At 37.9% G+C, this 24832-nt stretch overlaps 1 protein-coding gene across 3 annotated transcripts in view; it reads right to left on the bottom strand.

Moving 5' to 3' along the window:
- Positions 1-16768: 16768 nt before the first annotated feature.
- The window catches only part of LOC124554892 (exportin-4-like), a 231368-nt gene continuing 223304 nt past the window's right edge, over positions 16769-24832 (bottom strand). For all 3 annotated transcript variants that reach the window (XM_047128568.1, XM_047128569.1, XM_047128570.1), the window contains one exon: positions 16769-17161. In XM_047128568.1, coding sequence (XP_046984524.1) covers positions 16967-17161 — 195 coding nt within the window. In that variant the 3' untranslated portion in view covers positions 16769-16966. The remainder of the gene's footprint in view (positions 17162-24832) is intronic.

Genomic DNA, 24832 nt, shown 5'->3' with positions numbered 1-24832 from the left:
CGGCACCTCTTAGTTCTTTTTTGTTTGCTGTTTTTTGAACATCGTGCAGTTTGTCTACGGCTAGTGCAGGGTTATGAAAGAAAGGCATAATAGCCTTTGTTTTCAATAACATTTTGGAAAATGTTTCTTCTTTGAAACAATCTTGTACTTTGGAGTTGATGCAGTGAGCAAAACAGGGTGAATGTTGGATCCTTAAGATTTAGGCAGGTTTTTGTAACTGCAGCATTATCTGTAACCACTGTTACTGTCTTGTCACGGATATTGTATTCTAGTAAGATATGATTGATGACCTAAAAAAAATGTAATGTTAAAGTAACCTGCCAGTATGTCAAAATTTTTCATAATATTATCAAAAAATTTCTTTTTTCAATGTCTCGCTATCTGAAAAATTACTTTCATATATAAAAGAATAATTCTCATAAAAATTGGGTTAATATGTTACTTGCCGATGTTATGTTGAGCTTCAGTGTCTTAGAAGCACGGGGAATACAGGGAGAGGGAGAGCGAGGCGAGAGGGGGAAGTGTTTACTGGTCTGCCATGCAATGCTGCTACCTTAGGTGTGCATGCTGCTGATGAACTGCAGCAGATATGGTATAAACTGCACATGCGAATAACAAAGACTGAAACTGCATTGAAGAGATCAAGAGTGGCTTCTTCACTCATTAAGTTTCTTCACAGTTGGGTTGACACTCAGTACAAAACAAGAGGGCCATCTCACTACTGCACTGCTACATCGCTGAGATCGGCAGCACTTGTGATCTTAGCGCAGTTGACACAAAGTGTGCAGCTTGTAGAAGTTTTGTTGGGTGTTTCGCCTTTCGTCAGGGAAGCCCATAGAGCTGTACAAAGAGCACTATACGGTATTATGGAAGGATAAGGAAAGATGTGGCGAGAGACAGCAGTGCTGGCACCTTTACCCACCTTACTAATGTATTCCTATAATACCCAGTTATTCAATGATTTGTTCCAATTGGCAGTGTCCATAAACAGAACACAAGTGACATGACGGCTTAAGATTTCTATTGACAAGAGGGGTCATGGGGAGGGATAAAACTGCCAAGAAATATCTTACAAGTTACCCCAACTTGACTTACACTGACATGTACTGATCACAAGAATGAAACAAAACTCAGCATGGCATTGACAAGTTAAAGAAAGGAACATTTTTTTAAATGTTAGTTACATGTACATAGATTCTGCACTATGGTGACCTCTAGTTTTTGTCACATTTAATATGGGTGAAACTAATTTTTTGTCTATAATAAAGTGGTAAGTCAATGGTTCAAATGGCTCGGAGCACTATGGGACTTAACATCTGATGTCATCAGTCCCGTAGAACTTAGAACTAAGGACATCGCACACATCAATACCCGAGGCAGGATTCGTACCTGCAGTTGCGCGGTTCCGGACTGAAGCGCCTAGAACCGCTCAGCCACAACGGCCGGCCAAGTCAATGGCAGTATGCCTTCATTTGTGTTGCTTTTCCATGAGTCCGTTGTAACACTAAAAAATTACATTTTGGAAGGGCTTTCTCTAAATAATTTTTTTACCTCTTCCTATAGTTTTGAGATCAATAAACATTGAAGTGTGGTTTTATCTGGCAACTCATATCTGCTGTCTAAGGCATAAACTTTTTTTTTTCCCCAAAACTTGTTGGAAGTTCTGTACGTCAGCATATCAATAGCTATCATTTAAGCATAAAGAGAACCAAGTTTTTTTAACTGGCATTGTAAACTGACTTGTGTTAAAATAATTTTTTGTAGAGCTTCTCAATTCTTTGGTTGCAATTTTTGCACTTGATCTAGCTCACAAGTTGATCCCTCACCCTTCAATTCTATTAATAATTTGTGATTCCTAGTTTTTCACCATGATTGTTTTTTAGTGGTCTGTTAAATTTAGTCCTACTCCTTGATCATGTTTATAATCTTTAATGTAGATGGTACATTTTACAAACTGACTATCCCTCACTTTATTGAAAAAATTCCACACAGATGATTGATTTTTATGGTTCATTTTCAAAACAATAACAAAAAACTCTATTTGCGCACCTCTTACATAAACAAAATAATATTGGAGGTGCAGAATTTCCTCAGCCAACAGAGACTATTGGTGGTGTGCGAAAAGTACTGATTGTTTCATGTCGGCACCATTCGGAACACTTCTTCGCTGCTGTGCTCTTTGTCTCACTCCAGCCAATGACAGTGATTATACAGTTATGGCATTATAGTTGTGTTATGAAGGATAATCCTGTTGTTGTGTGGCATTTAAATAACGAAATGAGGGATGAATAAGTGATTGTTGGCACACTGAGGTCACCTCTTACAATACCCCGCAGAGCTAGAAGCTTTAGAGGCAGAATTCTTCCTCGTGACACTCAAAAAATTATTAATAAGGTTGCAGAATGATGTAAACTTGAAAAAATGAAAAAAAAAATAAAAATAATGGTGAGCTTCAGAAATATCTACAGGATTTGGAGTTCTGCAAAAACATTCCTGAACATTCACAGTCAACTCTTGGCAAGAAGGGATTAGTTGTCTCACATCCACTGAAACGTTCACATTTTGCCCGAATTACTTATGAAAATCTACTGCAATGCTTTGAAAGCAGATAGCATGTAGATACAGCTGTATATTTTAATGATTATGTCTAGCCACCATAAGACATTAACACGTACAACTGAAAACACTTGTAAGTACAATGAGGACTCAGAAACAGAAGAGGACTGTAGCAGGTGTGTTTAATTACTAATAACAATAATTGTATTTATTTTAAAATACATTATACAATACAATCAGAAACACTTAACAAATCTTTAAAATGTCAATTTTTTCTCTACTAGCTGTGTTGTATTACAACAGCCTTATTTACATTTGTATTCCTTGCTACAAGTAAGCAAGCTCACTACTTTGAAGATGAAAGTCAGTATAATGCATCAGTATGAGATGAGCACAACCGTCAGTTGTCATCATTGAAAGAAAAACAAGAAAACTCCCTCTTTCACAACCCCTCCCCAACAGCGACCAATCTATTAACAACATAGTTTATAAACAACTTAGACTGGCGAAGGTGCCACCATATTGGTTGTTGATTAAATACCTCCATGCAATCTACTTTCCATCAGCACTCCAAATGCCATGGAGGTAATACGAACTGACAATTTGTCAGGCGCCAATTCAAAAAAAATTACATTATAAATGATAGGACTATCGATAGTGCAGACACTATCGATTAATTAATAGTTTTTTGATGTTTTAAGTAACACTAATCCAGAATGAAATGTCTAACAAAGCAAACAAATCATATTAAAATGACTTTAATTGTTATTGTGGGAATAAATTAAAGCAACAAGACCTGTCATGGAGATAGTAGTACCAACAGATGTCACTAGATTGCAGGGAGAGCAGAAGTTTGAGAATGGAACTTAATTGTAGTTGCGATCTTTTATTTGTGTATTGGTTGGTGGTGTCAAATATGACCTGCATACTACAAGATATTGCAGTCTGTTTTTCGCAGTTGCTCAGGTTCAGCATTACTGAAAGTTTGGAAAGGGAACAGTGACACCAGCTTGGCTGGGAGCTAGGATGATTGTGGGGAGGGGAGTGGCAAGTGAGTAGCTAAGTTCATTGTGTTGCTGGCCATAGGATCTATATCATGTACTGTAGCTTTTTGTGAACACTTACTGCATTTAAACTGCAATTTGCCTGAGTCCATTTGCAGTTGGAATCAAACTGTCTTTAGAAATGGACAAATACTCAAGAATAGTATTCATTTCTACAGGAAATGGTAAAATTCTAGACAGGGGCCAGTGGCATACTTACGTATTTCTTACTGCAATGGTGTCAACACATGCCGTGACGTATAACTGTTATGAAAGGTGGTGTGTCAGTTGGTTCTACACAACCAACAGAGAGCGGTGGACAGGTGATACGTTTGGAAGCGAGAGTCATTGTAACATTATCACATCAGCATAGAAGCGAAATCAGATATATAGTCAGAAAAAAAAGCTGTGTTCAGGTCCCACCATAACAATTACCTGAGAAATAGCAACATATCTGGAACAAACAGCAAAATATTTGTGACAATGAAGATATAAATTAACAGCTGTGCTATTAGGGTGGTGGTGGTGGTGGTTATTACAAATAGTGATGCCACAGAGTACAGCACTAGTAGAAAAGAAAATGGTCTGAAGATTTTCTTTTTGAAACTTCCTGGCAGATTAAAACTGTGTGCCGGACCGAGACTCAAACTCGGGACCTTTGCCTTTCGCAGGCAACTGCTCTACCAACTGAGCTACCCAAGCATGACTCACGCCCCATCCTCACAGCTTTACTTCTGCCAGTACCTCATCTCCTACCTTCCAAACTTTACAGAAGCTCTCAGTTGGTAGAGCACTTGCCCGTGAAAGGCAAAGGTCCCAAGTTCGAGTCTCGGCCCAGCACACAGTTTTAATCTGCCAGGAAGTTTCATATCAGTGCACACACACTCTGCTGTAGAGTGAAAATTTCATTCTAGAAACATCCCCCAGGCTATGGCTAAGCCATGTCTCTGCAATATCCTTTCTTTCAGGAGTGCTAGTTCTGTAAGGTTCGCAGGAGAGCTTCTGTAAAGTTTGGAAGGTAGGAGACGAGGCACTGGCAGAAGTAAAGCTGTGAGTCGTGCTTGGGTAGCTCGGTTGGTAGAGCAGTTGCCCACGAAAGGCAAAGGTCCCGAGTTCGAGTCTCGGTCTGGCACACAGTTTTAATCTGCCAGGAAGTTTCATATCAGCGCACACTCCGCTGTAGAGTGAAAATTTCATTCTAGAAACATTTCTTTTTGTTTATTTTATTCCTCCTGGTATAATCAATAAATGGCACAAGTTTAGAATAGGTATAATGTTAACTTTTTAGCACATACTCTGTCAATAAAACAGTTTGTAATTTTGATTAGTCAGAATATGTGAAAAATAAATTTTTCTCAAGGAGCCTCTTTTTTTTAAAAAGAAAAAAAAGGTGTGGGGTCATCTTACATTCATGGTTGTCTTATACTTGGCTAAGTACAGTAATATAGAATGTTGAAGGAATAGATGTTCTAGTCTTTAGCACCAGTCTCCATCACCAGTGAAACACACCAGGAAAAATGTACTTTACAAACTCGAACTTATGCCGTAGTCATCAAACAACTATCCAGAATCCACCCAGTGCAGGTACAACTAACTCCTATACCAAGTACAATGCCTTGCTCAGAAACAGACATTTGGTGTTTCCACTGTGGACACCCTGGACATGTTGTACAGTACTTCAGACAAAGAAGGTGAGTTTTCGACAACTAGTACACTGCCACATGCCAAACATCAGAACAGTTCTATAAATGCCAGTCAGCTGCAGACAATTAGAGTCGACCTGTGGGATGGAATTCATCGCCATATCCTAGATGAGGTCACTCCCCAAAATGCCATAGCTATTCCCCATGATCCTACAAAGGTACCAACCACTCACCTAGTGGCCAAATTCAGGAAACCTATGGGAGGCAACCACCCATGGAGGTGAGGCTACTCCATATGAAAATCCACCACGGGTGAAAGTCATGTGGCTGTCATCAGGGAACCTCACTGACATCATCAACGGCTACCCTGCCTCGAGACTAGTTATCTCTGGGCTTTCTTTTCCAGTTTCGGATACTTATCATCACCAAGTAAAGGAGACTACTTTACATGATAATAATTCTGTTTGCTGAAAGTCACAAATGGGAAATAAGTCCAGCCGATAGGAAAATATATTAAATCAATGACATAACACAGCCCTTCACATTTGTCATTTTATCAGAATGTAGTCATAATGTCATTCTCAGATGTGACATCTTCAAGCATCACAAACAACTGAGATTGCTCTGGGTGACTGGCGTTGAAGGTAATGTTATTCCGCCATCAGCAATGAGATGAGTTCACTCAAGCTCACAAAAAGAAATCTATACGCCCCCAGTGATCATAAGTACTGTAGGTGGTCAAGGAGAACTTAGGATCACTAATTGTCACAAGCAGCCACAACTCATCCCTAAAGATATACGCATAGGAACAGCCAAACTAGCCAAAGGAGGGCAGCTTAATGCCATCAGCAAAGACTCTTACTCCCCTACTTCTATGAACACTGCAGGGGAGGGAGCTGCTATCGAACTTCCAATAGGATCTGATCTGACCGAGGAACAACGTTGGTGAATGATTGACACAGAATGGCTGTTTTTGCATGCTTTCAAATCCTGAATGGAGAAAAGACAGGCCAAGCGGCCTGTCAAAAAACATGCTATCAATCATGGGTATCATCTACCAATAAACCAGCACTCATGTACAGTGTAACTGACTGAACAGCAGGTAATCCAAGAAGTAGAGAAGATTCTGCAAGACAACATTACTAAACTTTCAGAATATCCTTGGTCCCTGTGAAGAAGCAGGATGGCATCATAGCCACTTTTGCATCTATCACCCAATAGCTGAATCCAAAGACATCAACTAACATTAACAGTTTTTCTCAGTAACAAACAAAAATATTTAGAAACACAATAATGTTTTAATATGTGCTTAATTCTAACTGATGTTGGCAAATTCGGCTGTGAACTAAATACACCTGGCTGCTTACTTCAGGGCTGTGGGGATGTGAGGGGGAAAATGTTTTTTTTGTTTGTATTCCAGTGCTGACAACTAAAGAACGTTTAAGTGTCATATCGATCTGCTGCTATCCACGGAGTAAATATTTGTAGCAATAAAAATGAAATGAAATGAAATTAAGGATTTTCTAGATTAAGCTGTTGTAATACAATGCAATAATAATTCAGAATACACAAATACTATATACAGAACCTTCCAGAAATGATAAACTGGCGACCCGCAGCATGCAAGCAGCAATGTTAACTACTAAGCCACACTGCACACACTTTTTATGGCAATATGAATTTGATATTACTTCAATAAAACAATTAACAGGTGTGGCCCTAAAAGATGCAATGTTCTCAGTCTCTTGTATAATACATTAATAATTAGGGCAGTTTGCCAGACAGAGCAAGGTCTGACAACATAATATTTTAATCTAAGCTTGGATTTCAAAAGGGCTGCTCTACTGAGGCATCTGTTTATACTTCCACTGAGCACATAATAAAATTACTGAACATGTTGGGACAGTGGTAAGTCCGTGTGCTCTCATTTGGGAGATTGGCATTTCAGATCTGTATCCCGTTATCCAGATTTTGGTTTTCTGTGATTTCTCTAACATGTTGACTGCCACGAGGCCACTGGAAACTATAGCAGCATCACAGCTGATGCCATATGCCTGCTGGCCTGATGGCAAAACATCTATCACTACACATGTGGCGGTCAACTTGTTACAACACTTTTGGCAAACACCTGTTGGTTCGTTTGAAAGGGACACAGCTAATTAATTTCCTTCCTCGATCTGAGCTTGTGCTCTGTCTCTGATGACCTCATTAGCAATGGGTTAAATCCAATCTTCCTTCCTTTCTTCATAATAAAATTTTTAAATGATGAAATAACACCAGTTGGGATCTTCAACAAATCCGAGACATTGGATTGCATCAATGATAAATTCTATCAGACAAATTAAGTTTGTATGGGATACACGAGTTGGCATGTGCTTTATTAAGTTCCTATTTACGAAACAGCATGCGGAAAGCTGCACTAAGATGTTAGTCTTACAAATTGGGCCGCCACTTCATCCGAGTCTGGAAAATTGTAATGGGTGTTGGTCGCATTACATTTCTTGCTCTTTGTCAATGATTTACTATTTTATTGAAATCTAGAACCGTAATTAGTCATTTTTGCAGATGATATAAGCATTGTTGTCAAGCCGAGCACAGAAGCACAAAGAGGGAAAAGAGTAAATGATTATTTCATTAGTTATTTATGGGGTTTTCAGAAATGGATTAGCTATAAACCTTTTTTGTTAAAAAAAAAGCAATAAATAAACAGCATAGAAAGTTCCAAGTTCTTGTGTGTGGATATTGATAAAAACAAACTTTGAACTGTACAGTAGACTTACTAATACAGTGTGTGTCAGTTACTTTTGACACAAGAATATCGATTACTTTGAATGTAGAAATAAATAAATTAACGTATTTTTGTTCACTGATGTCCTACACAACAATACACTGGGTTAACTCCTCAGTTAGGTGAAAAGTATTCATTATGCAAAAGAAAGTAAATAAGATGCACTTATGGCAGCGAATTTTCCAATCCTGGAGCTCGCTTTTTGTTGTGGTGTTCAGCTTCTTCAGTGATTCTGTTTTTATCTCATCAGTGGGGACAAAACGACGTCCTTTCACAGAGGGCCATGTCCGGTGAATATAGTGGCTGAGGCAACATAACAGTTTTTTTTTTTTTTTTATTTTATTTATTTATTTTTTTTTTTTTTTTTTTAGGTGTGGGTAGGAGCATTATCGTGATGCAATTTTCATGAGTGGTTTTGCCATAGTTCTGGTCTTTTCTTCAGATTGCTTCATACAAATGGTCCATAACTTCTAGATAGTATTCCTTATTGACCATACGACTGCAAGGCAGGAACTCATTATGCACTACCCCATTGCAATAGAAGAAAACAGTGGGAAGAACCTTCACATGTGATGGAACTTATCAATTTTTTTTTTGTCTTGTCACATCAAATAGTTTCCATAGGGACAGTTGGACCTCTGTTTCAATGCCATATGTGTATGCCCATGTTTCGTCACCTGTTACAACCTTTTCCAGAAGTTCTGCATCATTGTCAGCTTCATTGAGCAATTCCTGAGCAATGTCTACATGAAGTCGTTTCTGGTCAAAATTCAACAATTTTGGAACAAACTCAATGCTGCTACGCATTTCATGCACAAAACATCTCAAAAAATTGATGGCACGAGCCCAAGGATATGCTGCCATCACCAGCAACCTCTCTGATGGTGATTTGACTATTTTCCAGAACCATTTTCTTTACTTCTTCCAAATTTTCTTCAGCAATTATTGTGCTACAGTGTCCAGGGTGGTCATCATCTTCATCTTTCTGACCCTCTTTGAAATGCTTACACCACTTGTAAACCCTTGTCTTACTCATAGTAGATTCATCAAAAGCCACAGTCAACATTTTGAACGCGGTGCTGCACTTTACTCCATTTCTCGAGCAAAATTTAATGCAAGTTCTTTTATCCATCTCTTTTGAAAGTAAACATTCATTGAGCATTCGCAAACACCCACAGAACCTTTTTGACCGTCAACAATAAGCTAAATAGTCAAAACAGCTGAAAATGCAAACATACATCAGGAACATAATTCTGAAAATCGGATGTATAAAGCCCACAAAATCAAAAAATTGCCATTACTTTTTTAATCACAGCTCATATGTATGTGTGTCTGTATAGGTAATAATGAAAGCTGGAGAACTGGCAATAGCTATAAGTTGAGATTTCCATCATAGTTGGCTATCCAAAGAGTTCAGACCATGAACTGCTGCACGTATTGGGTCTACGAGGTCTTTCCCTGTACCCATGAGTTTTCTTTTCAAGCATTCATGTAAAATGTGCTTCAGTATTTGTTCAGCAATCACACAGGTCATCATTGGTAATTCCCCATGTGTGTCATGTTGCTTTGGTCATGGTGTAGTAAGTTCTGATACAGTTGAGGGAACTCCATATTTATTTTGGTTGGTTTGCTCCCTGAGGTTGGCTGGTCAGATCTGGTTTACCTAACTTCTTATGACCATGGAAGGACATCCACTGATTTCTCAATTCGTCTCTTGGATTATAGCTTTCTGAGGCAAATCGGACATTGTTTACTCAGACTGATCCTCTAGATTTTAGTCTGGTGCACTGTAAGTTATTCAATGGTTCATGAACTGGTAAAGCTCTGGATGTTTTTAGTTTCATCCATTGTCATCGGGGATTACGAGGAACAATATTGGTGAGTAACGGATTACGAGGAACAATATTGGTGAGTAACGGATTACGAGGGACAATACTGGTGAGTATTGACAGCCTTGGAATGCGTTTGGATTTGAGAGTTCCTGTCGTGATGCACATTTAGATGGATATATATTTTGTTGACATTGCTACTTTTACTCTAAACAGGAGAACAGGATACACAAGTGCTTGGGTTGTAGTTCTTATGGTGTTTGCATTAGATCCACAGCCAGCACCTGTCAGTGTCCTTAACATATTATTTCTTGATTTTAGCTTCCATTCTGTTACTGCTAGGTGTTTTGTAAATGTCAGGGATCTGTCTAGACCATCATCACTCAGTTACTGCTACTATTGGTGTAAACAATGAACTAACCAACCTAATAGTCTGCAAACCATCTCCTTTCTTAATTGTAGTATTGACCGAGGTGTGTAAAATCATAAGAGGAGCTATAATAATCTGTTCTTGAAATTTTGCAGTTCTTGACAAATGAGGCTGGTTAGTGGCCTGCAGCCATACTTGCTCTTCTCATATGGTTCTCTGTGTGGCATTTCATGGATGATTTTGTTCACATGTCCAAAAGATTGGACAGCACTTACACATAATGAAGGTGAGGAAACCAACTGATCACTTCAGTCCAGATGCACACCATGATTGAACTCTTATGGGAATTGGTGAAATGCTGTGTGTAATGAGGATAATGGGCAAAGGGCACCACATATGTAGTGTAAGATAAGTTGAGAATTTGGGTTTGACAGGTGGTGTGCTAGAGTAGTCTGCGCAGCTGCAATGACCACTGTGTCCGTATGGTGCAGTGGTCAGTGCATCTGTCTAGTAAGCAGGAGACCCGGGTTCAAATCCCAATTCGGCACAAATTTTCAATTTTCCCCATTGATTTAAATCAACACCCACTAGCAGCTAATGTCAGTAATTAATTTGTGTTTTAAAAACTGATAATTCTGTAAGGCCACGTACCAAAATAATTACGAGGGATAATCATAAATTTTTAATTATAACATCAATAAATCTTTATTTTCTTTGTTTGCATGCACATTTGCCGTCCTATCACACATTGAAATCCCTGCACCATAGCATGCAACTAGAGGGGCCAAAATGAAAAGACTCAACCCGTCGATAAAGTGAAGTATCATGTGATAATTCATTTTCTACAACTGAAAGGGAGAAAACACTGCAGCAATCCATGCTGCGTTGGTGGAAGTGTAATACAACTATGCACCACACTAGACACTGAATGCTGAAGAATTAAATGGCAAACAATATCTCTGTGACTAACCGGATATCACAAGAGAAGTGGAGCCCTCGGCACTAGAAGATCACAATCGAAGTAATGGCGCAAAAACATGTGACAATCAGTTTTAAGCATCTTGCATAACATTTCAAATGTGACAAAGATCACTGCGCACTGGTTTACACGACTTTCACATCCATTCAAAAAGGCTGTGGGACCAAGGCAGCAGCATAAACATTTAGCTGTCATATACCAATCAAGATGTGTTGACGCTACCTAATCACCATCTATGACTGCTGGGTGTATCACTATGACTCCAAGACAAAGAATTAACAGAGCAATGCAAATGAGTGGATTCACCACCGCCAAAAACTATGAAGACTCAGGCATCATTGGGCAAGGTGATATTGAGTGTTATCTGTCAATGCCATTGTGTAGTACAAATTACCCCAGGATAATAATACTGAAATATTGTGACGAGGTTACAGGAGCCTCTCAAAATGAAGCATTGCAGGAACCTGTCTGAAAAGGGGTTTTTGCTCAATCTGAACAGGAAACAGTCAGAGATGCTACATCTCTGGGGTATCAAATTTTGCCTCACATCCCTATTCTCCCGACATGGCACCACCCTCATAATGAGGCTTTGGCAAGATACTCATGTGGAAAATGGAATGGTGCAGTAAATGCAGCAGACCTCATACTAGGATCAATACGGTAACAAAGAGGCAGCCATCGATAACATGTGAGATACGAGAATAAATACAGAACCATAAACTGGGGTGAATAGGGACACTTTTGTGTTTCTTTTGTTATTCCTGAACAATAAATTACTTCTGTACTGAAGGTAACATTTTTATATTCTGTAATATTGCTCATGCTATCCATGCCATATAAAGAAAATCTATTCTCCTTTTTCCTCTACAAATATATATTTCTTTTGTTTGTGTCCCTAGTCCTGTGTGAAAAGGGACAGGCATTTGTTTATTATTGTGTTCCCTATCCAAATGTCTTGTGGGGTCTATAGGGACATAATTTTCTTTAAGACTTGATGATATTATATAAGTATGGTAGTACAAATGAACTTTTGTTTATTTTAAATTGATAACTATAATTTTTACAATACAATTTACTATTATACAAATCAGGGGTAACATAAAATTAGAAAACTGATTAATGAAACAAATCAGTCATTACAGAAATGAGTTTGGCTCGAAGGTGTAACAGTTGTTCTTCAAAATGCCAAAATATTAGCTTTTAAGAAAACACAATTATCGGGCACATCAGGAAACACAAAAACATCTGAGCACTTGTTTGACAGGTAAAGAAATATTCAACTGTATTTTCCATTTTCCTTATCAATTTGAAGAACCTTTCCAATGAACACCTTCAGGCACCCATCATAAGAAAACTTCATCTTAACCCAGTCTCCTTCCTTTAAAGTGTTTATCTCATCATCTGCAGTGGCTGCAGCATCATTTTGTGTGTCTTCTACAGAAGAATCTAGACCAATTGGAATAGTTTCTTCATCATTAGATAATTGTTCTGGATCATCTACACTGGTTTTCTGGAAGTCTGCTAGAGTAACACTGTGACCAGTTGGGGCATTCAGTCTCTCTTTCCAACATCTTGTCTGCTCTGTTTCATCATTCTTGTAGAGCATTACTTTCAAGAATTCTATCAGATTGACTGTTGCAGAGGCTGGGGCAGCAGTTCATGTTTCTTCATGTTCAATTGGCAAGTTGTCAAGTACTTTCTTCCAGTTAAGAGGAAATATAACTGCCTTTCGAAAACCACTTTGGATATTATCTTTCAACATTTCTTCCATTAAATTTAATGTTTCCTTCGTATGAGAAGGAATATACTTTTTCCAGAATGAGATTTTCACTCTGCAGCGGAGTGTGCGCTGATATGAAACTTCCTGGCAGATTAAAACTGTGTGCCCGACCGAGACTCGAACTCGGGACCTTTGCCTTTCGCGGGCAAGTGCTCTACCATCTGAGCTACCGAAGCACGACTCACGCCCGGTACTCACAGCTTTACTTCTGCCAGTATCTCGTCTCCTACCTTCCAAACTTTACAGAAGCTCTCCTGCGAACCTTGCAGAACTAGCACTCCTGAAAGAAAGGATATAGCGGAGACATGGCTTAGCCACAGCCTGGGGGATGTTTCCAGAATGAGATTTTCACTCTGCTAGTTCTGCAAGGTTCGCAGGAGAGCTTCTGTAAAGTTTGGAAGGTAGGAGACGAGATACTGGCAGAAGTAAAGCTGTGAGTACCGGGCGTGAGTCATGCTTCGGTAGCTCAGATGGTAGAGCACTTGCCCGCGAAAGGCAAAGGTCCCGAGTTCGAGTCTCGGTCGGGCACACAGTTTTAATCTGCCAGGGAGTTTCATATCAGCGCACACTCCGCTGCAGATTGAAAATCTCATTCTGGAAACATCCCCCAAGCTGTGGCTAAGCCATGTCTCTGCTATATCCTTTCTTTCAGGAGTGCTAGTTCTGCAAGGTTCGCAGGAAAGCTTCTGTAAAGTTTGGAAGGTAGGAGACGAGATACTGGCAGAAGTAAAGCTGTGAGTACCGGGCGTGAGTCATGCTTCGGTAGCTCAGATGGTAGAGCATTTGCCCGCGAAAGGCAAAGGTCCCGAGTTCCAGTCTCGGTCGGGCACACAGTTTTAATCTGCCAGGAAGTTTCAATATACTTTTTATCAAATGCTCTGCTTTTGACATTTGCTTTGGATTTGCTATTCTCAAGAATTTTTCTCCAGCTTATCCCGAGTGGTCGGAATAGGGCAACATCTAATGGCTGTGTCAAATCCGTCAAATTTTCAGGAAGGAATACAAACAAGATGTTATTTTCCTCACACAGCCTGACAACTGTTGGAGATAAGTGAGAACTTAAATTGTCACCTATCACAAGCTTCCTTCTTTCAAATCGACGATAGTATTATAACTCTCTGTAACCATCCATCCATCCAGCTCTACTTACTGTGGTTGTAGAAGGCAACTGTCCACAAGTCATACATATATGCTGATTTGTAGATTACATTGGGGGAGGGGGGGGGGGGGGGGTAGCAGCATCCCAGAAGCACATGCTGCAAACATGAAAGATACACTCAACTTGCTTATCACCCTCTCTGGGTATTTGCACCCTCTTTTAAAAATAAGTTTGTGTCAGCCTGGGTCATCAGAGAGTGCAGACGTGTCATAGTTTATAATCAGATGTGATGGTACAGGCTCATTTTGTTATTATGGCATGAGCTGAGAGAATTCAGCATTGTGTCTAGTCAGGAAGTCAAGTGCCCACTCATTCCTAGACATGTTGTCTTTAAATTTAGTTACATTCTTGCCTTCTCTGTCCAAGTGATATTTTATGAAGCAACCCAAGTCAAAGGCACTTAAAAGATAGCCCTAACCTGCACAAATTAAAAGTCGTTCACCACGTTCTTGTTCAAGATGATCTGGAAGACAAGTCTGACCACCTTTCTTTTGGAACTCAATATTTCCAGGAGGTGTCTCTCTTACTTGCTTCATATAACAATTTAGGGCTGGCTTAGAAATTTCAATTTTTTTTCTGCTTCCCTTGTGGACATTTCTGGAGTAACTGCCTGCATTATCATCTTCTCATCAACAGGACGATGTACATTCGATCGAGGGTCACTTTTGTGTGTCCTAGACATTGTGAATCATGGGAAAGAGGTTAACACTGAGGTTAGGTTTTAAAAATAAAGTTTGTCTGTCATTTTAATTACATATGTTTAAGCTAAATATGTTACCAGAACTACTTTTGGTATTTTTCGTATTGTCCCTACTCACCCCAATAGAACTATACAAATGCTACTTAAAAACAAATTAAATGGTTGCTTTCAGAATGAAGATAAGTAAACATTTATTATGTATAAATACTCACCAAATTCATTGAACTGAGAGTCTAACTGCAACAACACGTCAATACAGTCAGCACATAGCATCAAACAACATTTTAAAATGTATAAAAATTTTATGCACATTACCAGCAGATTAAAATGTCTACCAACATGATAAAAAATAAAAACACAATTTTGGTGTCAAAACATCTTGTAGATAACAGAATGGCCATCTTAATTGCACTGGTCCCAACACATAAACAAGAACACAAGTCTGAGGTTTCATTTGATTAAATTTTTCCAGTTTGTGTCCCTATTCACTCCAGTTTACAGAAACAACACAAATGTTGAAAGTGAAAACACAGAGATGAAATTAACTATAAATGTATAAATGATAAAGAAGAATGCAGAATGATGCAGATGCTGCACATACACTAAAAAAATAAAAAAAGTATTTTATAGTGCTGAGTAGTGCAGCGACCAGTGATGAAAGAGGTAAGTGGGTAATGGAAACAGAAACTGAAGCAGGAAGATAGACAGATTACATGAAGATACTTTATAGCTGCTCAGAAGAAATGAGGCCTTATCAAAATAAGGATACAGGTCAAGAAGATGATAGAAGAGATTCAATCCTTATATCTGAAATTCAAGAAGCTTTGCACGACAGCACAGGTACAGCCATGGGACGTATAAAGTTTTCGATGTTGGAAGAACTTTGTGAGAGGTTCAGATCTAGTTCTGTTGGACGATGATATCAATCTCCACTTGAGAAACAATATAATCAAGTTGCGGCTACTAGTATATAATCAATTGTTTTTGCCAAGGCTTATCTATGCACTGAAACATGCCTGATACAAATCAGGATATTTAAAAGGATCACCTGTAACAGTTTGAAATCCTGCTGAATTTTCTTTTATATTGTGTTCTCAGTCAGGTATATTATGAGAAAAAAAAGTTCATTCATTTTTGTCCATGGTGTAAAAATATTAAGTTTTAAGCAATTATTTACAGATTATAATTATTGTAAGGATTTTGTACAGTAATAATGAATTACTTATTGTTTTCAATTAAGAAAATATATATATTTAAAAAAGAGGAGGAGGAGGAGGAAGGGAGGGAGAGGGGGGAGGAGAGAGAGAGAGAGAGAGAGAGAGAGAGAGAGAGAGAGAGAGAGAGAGAGAGAGATGAATGCAACACGTAAAAAACAATAAAATAAAAATAAGTAACATAAATAATTAGAACAATAATGAATATTTAGTTATTTTAATTGGTTATGTTGAAAATACTCCATCAGCACACTGTGTACAGTTTATTTTACAAAAATGGTATTTCAGAAACCAACTTTATTACGCATGGATATATGAGGCTTGAAAACTGCTTTAATTTATGTTTTAATAAAAGTTTTCATTTTTCAAAATTAGTTAATGGTGGTGGGGTATTTTGCAAAATTTCAAATTATTACAAAAGCTGATTATACAGTTTTCAAGACTTTTATTTACATATCAACTTTTACATGAAAAACATTTTTTATTTATCATTATTTTGGAGATATACCCTCTAAACTTAATATACCAAATGACCTTTCGGGGTGTGTTTTACCCCTTTAAAGTGAAATTGGGGGAAAAAAAAGAAAAAGAAAAACACATTGCATTATTTTCCCCCCCTGTGCACACCTGTCAAGTTTCATCAAGATCATTTATTTACACTTGGGAATGTTCCCTTGTGAGTCAAAAGAAATGAGTAAACTATCAAATACATAAGACTATCTTTATTTAACCAAAAATTCTATCATTTACATAAGCAACAAATATTTCAAATTTTTCGCTAGGTCTACTATCTCTGCTAATTCACATACATGATAACATTTTGACTGAATCTACTGATCATTAAATAAATGTATTTCCACAAACATTTAAAAACATACATCACATTCATCTGTACAAAACAAACATTATTTGTAAAACAGGAAACCACTAACATCAGCAACAAATGTTTCGAAGTTTTCCCTGAACTTCTTTTTTTCTTGACGGTCCATGTTCAGTGAAGCACTTTGGGTCAGCTTTTCGAAAGCAATTCTTAATCTGTCAGCACTTCCTTCATCTGCCTGGGAATTCAATGCTTTCTGAACAACAACTTGATATTCATCCTAAAAATGATGAATTGTATTGTATTACCACAAATACTTGAAAAATACAGTTATAGTACCAGGTAAGAAAAACAAGAATGGGAAATCCTGGGTTGGATCTAGACAATAATATACCTGAGGCACTGAGTGGGGAGTAGTCACGTAAAGTAGTAGTGATTTTTGCTCAGCTCTGAAATCTGAAATGAATGAAGGAAGGAAATGGATTGTGGTTGAGGATACAAAGGGACAAGAAGAGGATACAAACATAAGAGCAGCAACAGTTACTATAGATGCAAACGGGGAAAAGGCCAGGGAGGAAATGGAGACCTAACAGAGGGAGACTGTTAACAAACATGGTTGAAGGTATGCATCATTTTATGCAAGTATGGCAATCAACTGTCTACTTGTAAGATTTTTGTCACGAATGTGTAGCAAAGAACTAGCCTGACCACCCAACAGTTTCAGGGTTTGCTTCTCAGCAAAGTTTGATCAATTTCATCAGATGCTCAATAAACTGAACTTCAAACCCTTTGGTCCCACGACCTCCAGGCATCAATCTCCACTACTCACTTTAATCCACCATGTTCACCTTCCAATGCCTCCCCCCCCCCCCCCCGCCCCCCCCAAAAAAAAAACAGCTTCAGTTCTACTACAGTTCTCAATGTCTCATATGTTGCTTACAATTTTAATTTTGGAGTACACATATCATTATCATTCTTTGACCCTTTCTTGATTCTTTGACCGCTTCTACATTGATTTTTAAGCAATTTCATCTCTGTTCTGTCCCTTTCGTCTTCATACTGCAAACAACCTACCATATTTACTCGAATCTAAGCTGCACCTGAAAAATGAGACTCGAAATCAAGGGAAAAAAAAATTTCCCGAATCTAAGCCACACCTGAAATTTGAGACTCGAAATTCAAGGAGAGAGAAAAGTTTTAGACTGAACCTCCAAATCAAAACAAAGTTGGTTCATTGTAACATGAGACACAATTTAGGTCGAATGGATGAAGATACAGCTACAGTATTTTGGATCGAGTCGTAAGCATAACAGTTAAGCTTTACCAAGTAGCCATTGCTATGTGTCAGGCGCTCTGCATGTATTTGTACAGGTACCCTTCATTTTTCACCTGCTTCATCTGGTTTAAATCGATTGCTTATTTTGCTTTGATCTGATAAATGCAGCTCTCGTTTTATAGGTGTTTACGTCACTCTAAGCTGAAACTGCATTACTGTAATGTGTCACGCATTGTTTGTCACATTCTGATAATGAGTGTTTACGACCTGTAGCCGCCCGCGGCATGGCTTGCTCTTGTGTGCGCTACCGCGGCTTACAAAAAAAAAGAGAGAGGAATTGTCTCATAGGCGAAACAATGGCTAGAGACTATATTTGTTGTTACTTAAACTGCTGCTTTATTTGATAATGATCAACAAGAACCAAGTAATAGACTGTGTATGATAGATGTTCTGAACGAGAGTTTAACGAAAATTTCTCTCTGTTTGAAAATCTTTGCAGACGCCTCTTTAGTACATTACATTCTGCACAGAAATTAGAGTCGTCTTAGATTTAAAAATCTAGTCAGTTGCCGTGCTTCATTTCTGATTGTATCACTATTCAGCATAAAAATAATATGAATATAAACATGACATGATAAGCATATTCTTCCGCGTTTGCTGTTGTCTCACCCTAGTTTCGTAGTTTATTAGGCAGACCGGATTTAAATGAGATAGCAGCAAACACAAAAGAATACATGGCATAATGTTTACATTCTTCTGCCTTTTCTTTTAATTTATTTACTGATGCAGAGGTTTTGGCACCAGTATTTATCTTTGTGTCTGTAAAGCATGCCTGTGTAGCGCCACATATATTTGACGGCAGAAGTTAGTTGTGGCGGCACCTACCAACAATTTTCAGAACTTCCGATTACTTTGCACTCGATTCTAAGCCGCAGGCGGTTTTTTGGATTATAAAAACCGGGAAAAAAGTGCGGCTTAGATTCGAGTAAATACGGTACAGTTATACCTGCCTATACCTGTGAGAGCTGTCGCTGTCCATGTACTCATATCCTCCTATCCTGCTGTCAGCTATTCTCTCCATCCCCCTCTCAAGAAGGGTAGTCTTGAGCAGTTCTGACTATAAAGAACATATTTCATAAATACAATTGTATGCATCTCAAATACTCTTGTCCTGGCAGGAATTAAATGAATTTGGAAATCCTTGCTCCTATTTATATTATTCGTGCATTTTATTTTGCAAAAATAACATGATTTCTTTAGTTTCAACACACATCAAGGATGCTATTTTTGGCATAAAGTAAGTCAAACCAGCAGCCGTATCAGCCAAAACGAAGAATTCTAATCCTTTAGAAAAGCTTAGAAATTCTTTTCCCTCAAAAATGGAACTGATGAGGTCGGAAGACCACAACTGTGAATAACTGCTTTATTCACATTTAGTGATTTGCTGACTTTTTCATTCATCTGAAAGGCAAAAGGAATTACAATACACATTGAACTATATCCTAAGTCAGATCACTAGTCCCATCTATGTCCTTAATGTGAAAAAAGCATTAGTTAATGGAATCTAAATGCAGTAGAACGACCAAAGTAACTTAAGTGTTCTTATCTTTATTTTCAACCCTTCAAGCTGTTATTTTCCATATGTGCACTTAGCCTACTGGCAGTAGCTGATACGGCCAGCTGGTACAGGAATGCAGAACGTAGTGTTTTAGTGAAATTGCTCTAAGGTGGGAATTATTTGTAGAAAATTAATTAAATTTTCAGGAATTGTTAACAATACATCTTCATTTTAATTAAACATACATTTTCAGTGCAGTGTACCTCGAAACAAAGTCCTACACCACAATCCTTGCACCAGAACGATGTTTCCTTTCATTTTCCTGTAGCATACTGTGCCTCTCTTGTAGGATTTATCCTCTTGTCTGTGGGTGGGACCTTCTCAACGAAATGCCTTGCTGTGAGACATTTAGGCATAGCATTTGAAGGCCACCCACATTGAGGTGAAGCTACACTCTTCCTGCAAATTTCCAGCAGATCTGACATGAGAAGCAACCTGTAATTTACATGTGTTTCTTTCTTTGTCTTTTGACTGACTTTATAAATAATAAATGCATTATGCACTGCAATGTTCACCAGCTAACCAAATGTTTCCATATATTACTTTACACTTTTCCTCCTTTCCACGAAAAAAGGTGGTTGTTTCTGATCCTTTAGATCTACACAACCCATAAAAGAAAAGTATTCTTTAATGCCACTTTTGATTTCTGTACCAACTATATCATTACAGAATGCTAAAATAACGGCCATCCATTTTTCATCCATCACTTTCAGTACCATAACACCCTGTGAGTGATATGCTACCAGTTCACCTTTCTTGAATCTTGCATTTTTCAAGGTATCATGTATCTTCTTATTCAGTCAAAGTGTGTCAGTGACTTTCATACCTCTTTCCTTCAAAAAGTGACACAAATGCACGTTGTTTTATTAGTTGTCCACCCAGAGCATATGGCTTATGTTGAGAAGAGGCTCAACAAGTTTTACTACAGTCTGACTTGTTTTCAGAGTATCTGCAGAACGAAACTTCATTTCTGTCTCTGTGGGGCTTCCCGTATAAATAATAAATTGCTATAAATATCATGTTGATGATTCACAGATGTCATAGGACTTCATTCCAAATGGTGCTGCTTTTAGAGGTAGGTACGTTTTTCTTGCCAACCTTCTTTTCCATCACATAAAAGGTCCATCCGCAGAAATTTTACCCCATGTTGTATGAATTTTTAAAGGTTTCATCCAAATGCTGAATGACTGATCCCTACTTGAACAATCTTTTATTCCTCTCAAATGCGTGCAGTTCCTCATTGTTTACAGAATAAAGGAATCTACAAAGTAACTCAAATTTGTCTTGGTGCATATTCTGGTAAATAGTCGGCACATTCAGAAGTCAATGTTTGCTGAAATAAGATTTTATGGGTGATTTCTGACTATTTCCCATCAACGTATGCAGTGCAAAAAAACAAAGCTCATCTGCATCAACATGTACCCAGTTACAAAGCCTAGAATGTGATGTATAACAGCCTGTTTCTGAATAAAAACTGCAGCAAAACAGTTAGTTTCATTCAGGATTGTTTCTACAATTGACTCATCAAAATGCAGCTCGAATGCTTCAGCAGCAGAATTTACTTATTTCATTGGTCCACGTTTACCAACAAATGGTATTTTCAAAGGCACAGTAAGAGCTGTCAACTTCTTCTCACTTCCAGTCTTCTTCATGTCGCAGAACTTTTTCGATCTCATCCTCACTATCCACCGTTTCTTTTTCAGTTGTTTAGGCATTTGTTCCAGTCAGTCAGTATCAATGTCATCATCAATATCTAGATCACTTCCGTTGTTACTTATGCTAATTCATTCATTCATCAGCTCACTAAGAATCACAAGACTCTGCTATGATGTAATGCTGCATGAAGTATTTGGCTGTATCGTTTCGCGTTAGTGTCACTCAGACTGTAAGATTCAACAGTTGATTTCATCAGACATGCCCACTTTCTACGGAAGATCTTTAAGGTGAGTCTGCACAGATATGTCTACAGTGAGCTGACAAAGTAGTATTGCCCATCATTAGCCGTCAGCAGAGCAATACAGTTTTACCTGCGAGACTGCAACTGCTGAGTACACGGTCAGGATACTGCCAGTGTGGATTCTCACAGCATGCGAGTACATACTAAGGCTACAGGCTTGAGGGTTAATAAGGAAATATAATGAGCTCTGCACAACTTGAATGTGACTGATAAAGAAGATGCATACTGAAATTATTGCTCCTATCAGCTTAGAAACAGTGAAAGCCAAATTTTACATAAGTAGTTTTCTTTACAGATGTTTGCTTGCATTTCTGTTTCTTTGCAAACAGCATTCTCATTTCTTGTGCCAGTGCAGAAATAGTGACAGCAAAATTTATTATATGTATAGCAATTATAAATAGTTGATAAGAAGATTATTTCACAGCCAGTACCATTTAATTGTGTACCACAGTAAAAATGTATTTTGCATTTGAGTGTCGATTATTGTGACAAACACAGCACTGTGATTTCACTTTAAATAATTCCCACATTTATTTAATACAATCTTCTTGTTATTAATTGTCTACTATTAGGTGTTGAATAAATGCACCACCAGCTGAATACACGAACTTATGAACCAAAACGGAAATTGCTATTGAACTTAAAATTGTTGATGACCACTAAAAGATCAGACACTTTAGAGATAATTAAAATTTCCAACAAATGGAATAATATCAATGTGGGCAGTCGGAAACCTATTTCTGAAAGCTTGTTTATTTTTTTTAAAAATTTGCATTAAAATGAGGACATAGTTGAAACAATCAAGAAAGACAGAACACCTCAGGTAAAATGAAAATAATGAAGATAACAGCTGTTTTAGAGTGGGAAAGGAATGTGTAAACATGTAAATACATGTGAAATGATGATGTCTAGGAATGAAAAATGAATTTAAACCCACTATAAAAAACATCAAAGTAGACAAGAAAAGGAACAAAATGTACTATTCATATGGAAGAGGAAAAAAAGAATGGTGGGGAGGCAACTGAAAGGAAAAGGGGTGATCACTAATGAGAGTTCAGAACTGGTACAGAACTGCTAATTATCAAATCAAAATGACTACAGGGGGCACTACAATATGATTTTTCAGTTGAAATAATGGGGAACAAAGGAGGAGCCACCATGTGTGCACTATCCAAACAGAAAATGCCGGTGTCCTTTGGAAACACGATTTAAAAAAAGAACAGCACCCAATTCTTTTACAACTATAAATCGAAGTGAAACGAGAAAGAGAAATTATGCTTGTTGGAGTCAACCTTGACCACTGCAAGCATAAATGTGTTGAGAGAATGACTAAAAATAAACAACAAATACTGTCATAACTTTGCTGCAAATGCAAATGGGACACACTGTGCATTCAAGACGAAGGAGAAATAAGACCAGAAGGAGAGAGAATGTGCTTAGCCTTAGAATCTCCACACCCTAAATATGGCACAACAATCTTCATAAAACCTGACAGGGCCGTAACATCAACAGACAGGACCAAATGCAATAACATCGAGTTACTAAGAAACAAATGCTGCACTTTCACTGTGACATCTATATATCAACTCCTTGGAGAAAAGATCAGCCTGCATTACAGAAAAACTTCTGTAACCAGAAAACAGCTCATAATAGAATATTTTCATAGACACAGCACCATATGGGGGCTGTAAGGAAACAGATGACAATGACCATATATTGGAGCAGCGTGCTAAAATAAATAACTTATTACTATTATACAATCCAAAATTACCTTGCACCTTTAAAAGGAAAATATGACAGCATGGTTACAATCTTTTTAACTGTTTCACCAGTACAAACAGGCACAACCAGTGCTTGGGAACCACATAAAACCCTATCTCCAAAAGTCAACACAGTCCAACTGAAATCCAGACATACGATCCAGTTAGAACAACAAAAACATTTCAGAGAATGTTCCATTTTAAAAAGGCCAAATGGATACAACATGCTAAAGATTTTGATGCAGAAGTAAAGAAACTCAATCTACTACAGAGACAGTCTCATGCAGAACTACACTAATGGAAATGCTGAGTGAGGAAAAACCAAAGTAGGGATGGACATGACACAGAGCAGCAAAAGACCTGCAACTTAATAATCTTAACTGCAACCCCAAGGTTGCCAAATAACAATCCAAAGTAACAACCAATGGGAAATCCAGTAAAAGATGTCTGAAGTCCAAAAATCAATAGATGCCCACACCAAGAATCAAATAACTTTGTTGTGCCTCTTGCCTTAAAAGAACTCATGCTCAATATCACTCTTATGAAACCTACACAAATTGTAAGAACGAGTGATATTTAACTGCACAGTGAACCCAAAGCTCACCCCTCCAACCATCACCAGATCAGGAGAATCATTCACCAGAAAAATCTTGTCCATCACTGAACATTTAGAGGAAGGACATCAAAATGAACAAGTAACAGGACTAGCTCTGATTGACCTAAGTTATGCATACAACACAATGAACCACACACCCAGGGTAGTGTTTTGTTGCCCTTCCCCCCACTTTCAACTTTCATAGTATACACTGATGACAAAACACCACCAAATTAGATAATCCACTTCCTGTATGCCAATGACGTGGCAATCACAGGCGAAGGAAAGAGTTTTGAGGTGGTAGACCAGTGGAATAATAATATCAAGATAGGGACAACTGGAGTAACAAATGAGATTTCAGGAAAAAGGAAACTAGAACATAAAAAATCTTGGATGACAGAAGAAATACTATAGATCTAATCCAGAAAAGGAATCAGCTCAGGAATGAAAATAATGTAGATGAATACAAAAGAATTAAAAATTACATCATAACCAAATGCAGACAAGAAAAACTGAAACAGACAAAAAGCCTTCCTGAAGAGATAGAAGAAGTTCACAAAAAGGGAAAACAGGACCACATTTATACAAAAATCAGAGTCCTTCAGTACAGAACAAAATCTGTAGTAGTAAAAAGTAAAGAGGGAATATCACTGACACATGCTGATGAGATATGTCGTCATTGGAATGAATACCTAGAACTGTACGATGATAAAGACTTCAAGAATGAACATAATCTAACTGAACA

Source organism: Schistocerca americana, chromosome X (assembly GCF_021461395.2).
Source record: "Schistocerca americana isolate TAMUIC-IGC-003095 chromosome X, iqSchAmer2.1, whole genome shotgun sequence".
NCBI lineage: Eukaryota > Metazoa > Arthropoda > Insecta > Orthoptera > Acrididae > Schistocerca > Schistocerca americana.
Note: the sequence above shows the minus strand (reverse complement) of the source record. Positions and strands in the feature narration are given on the sequence as shown.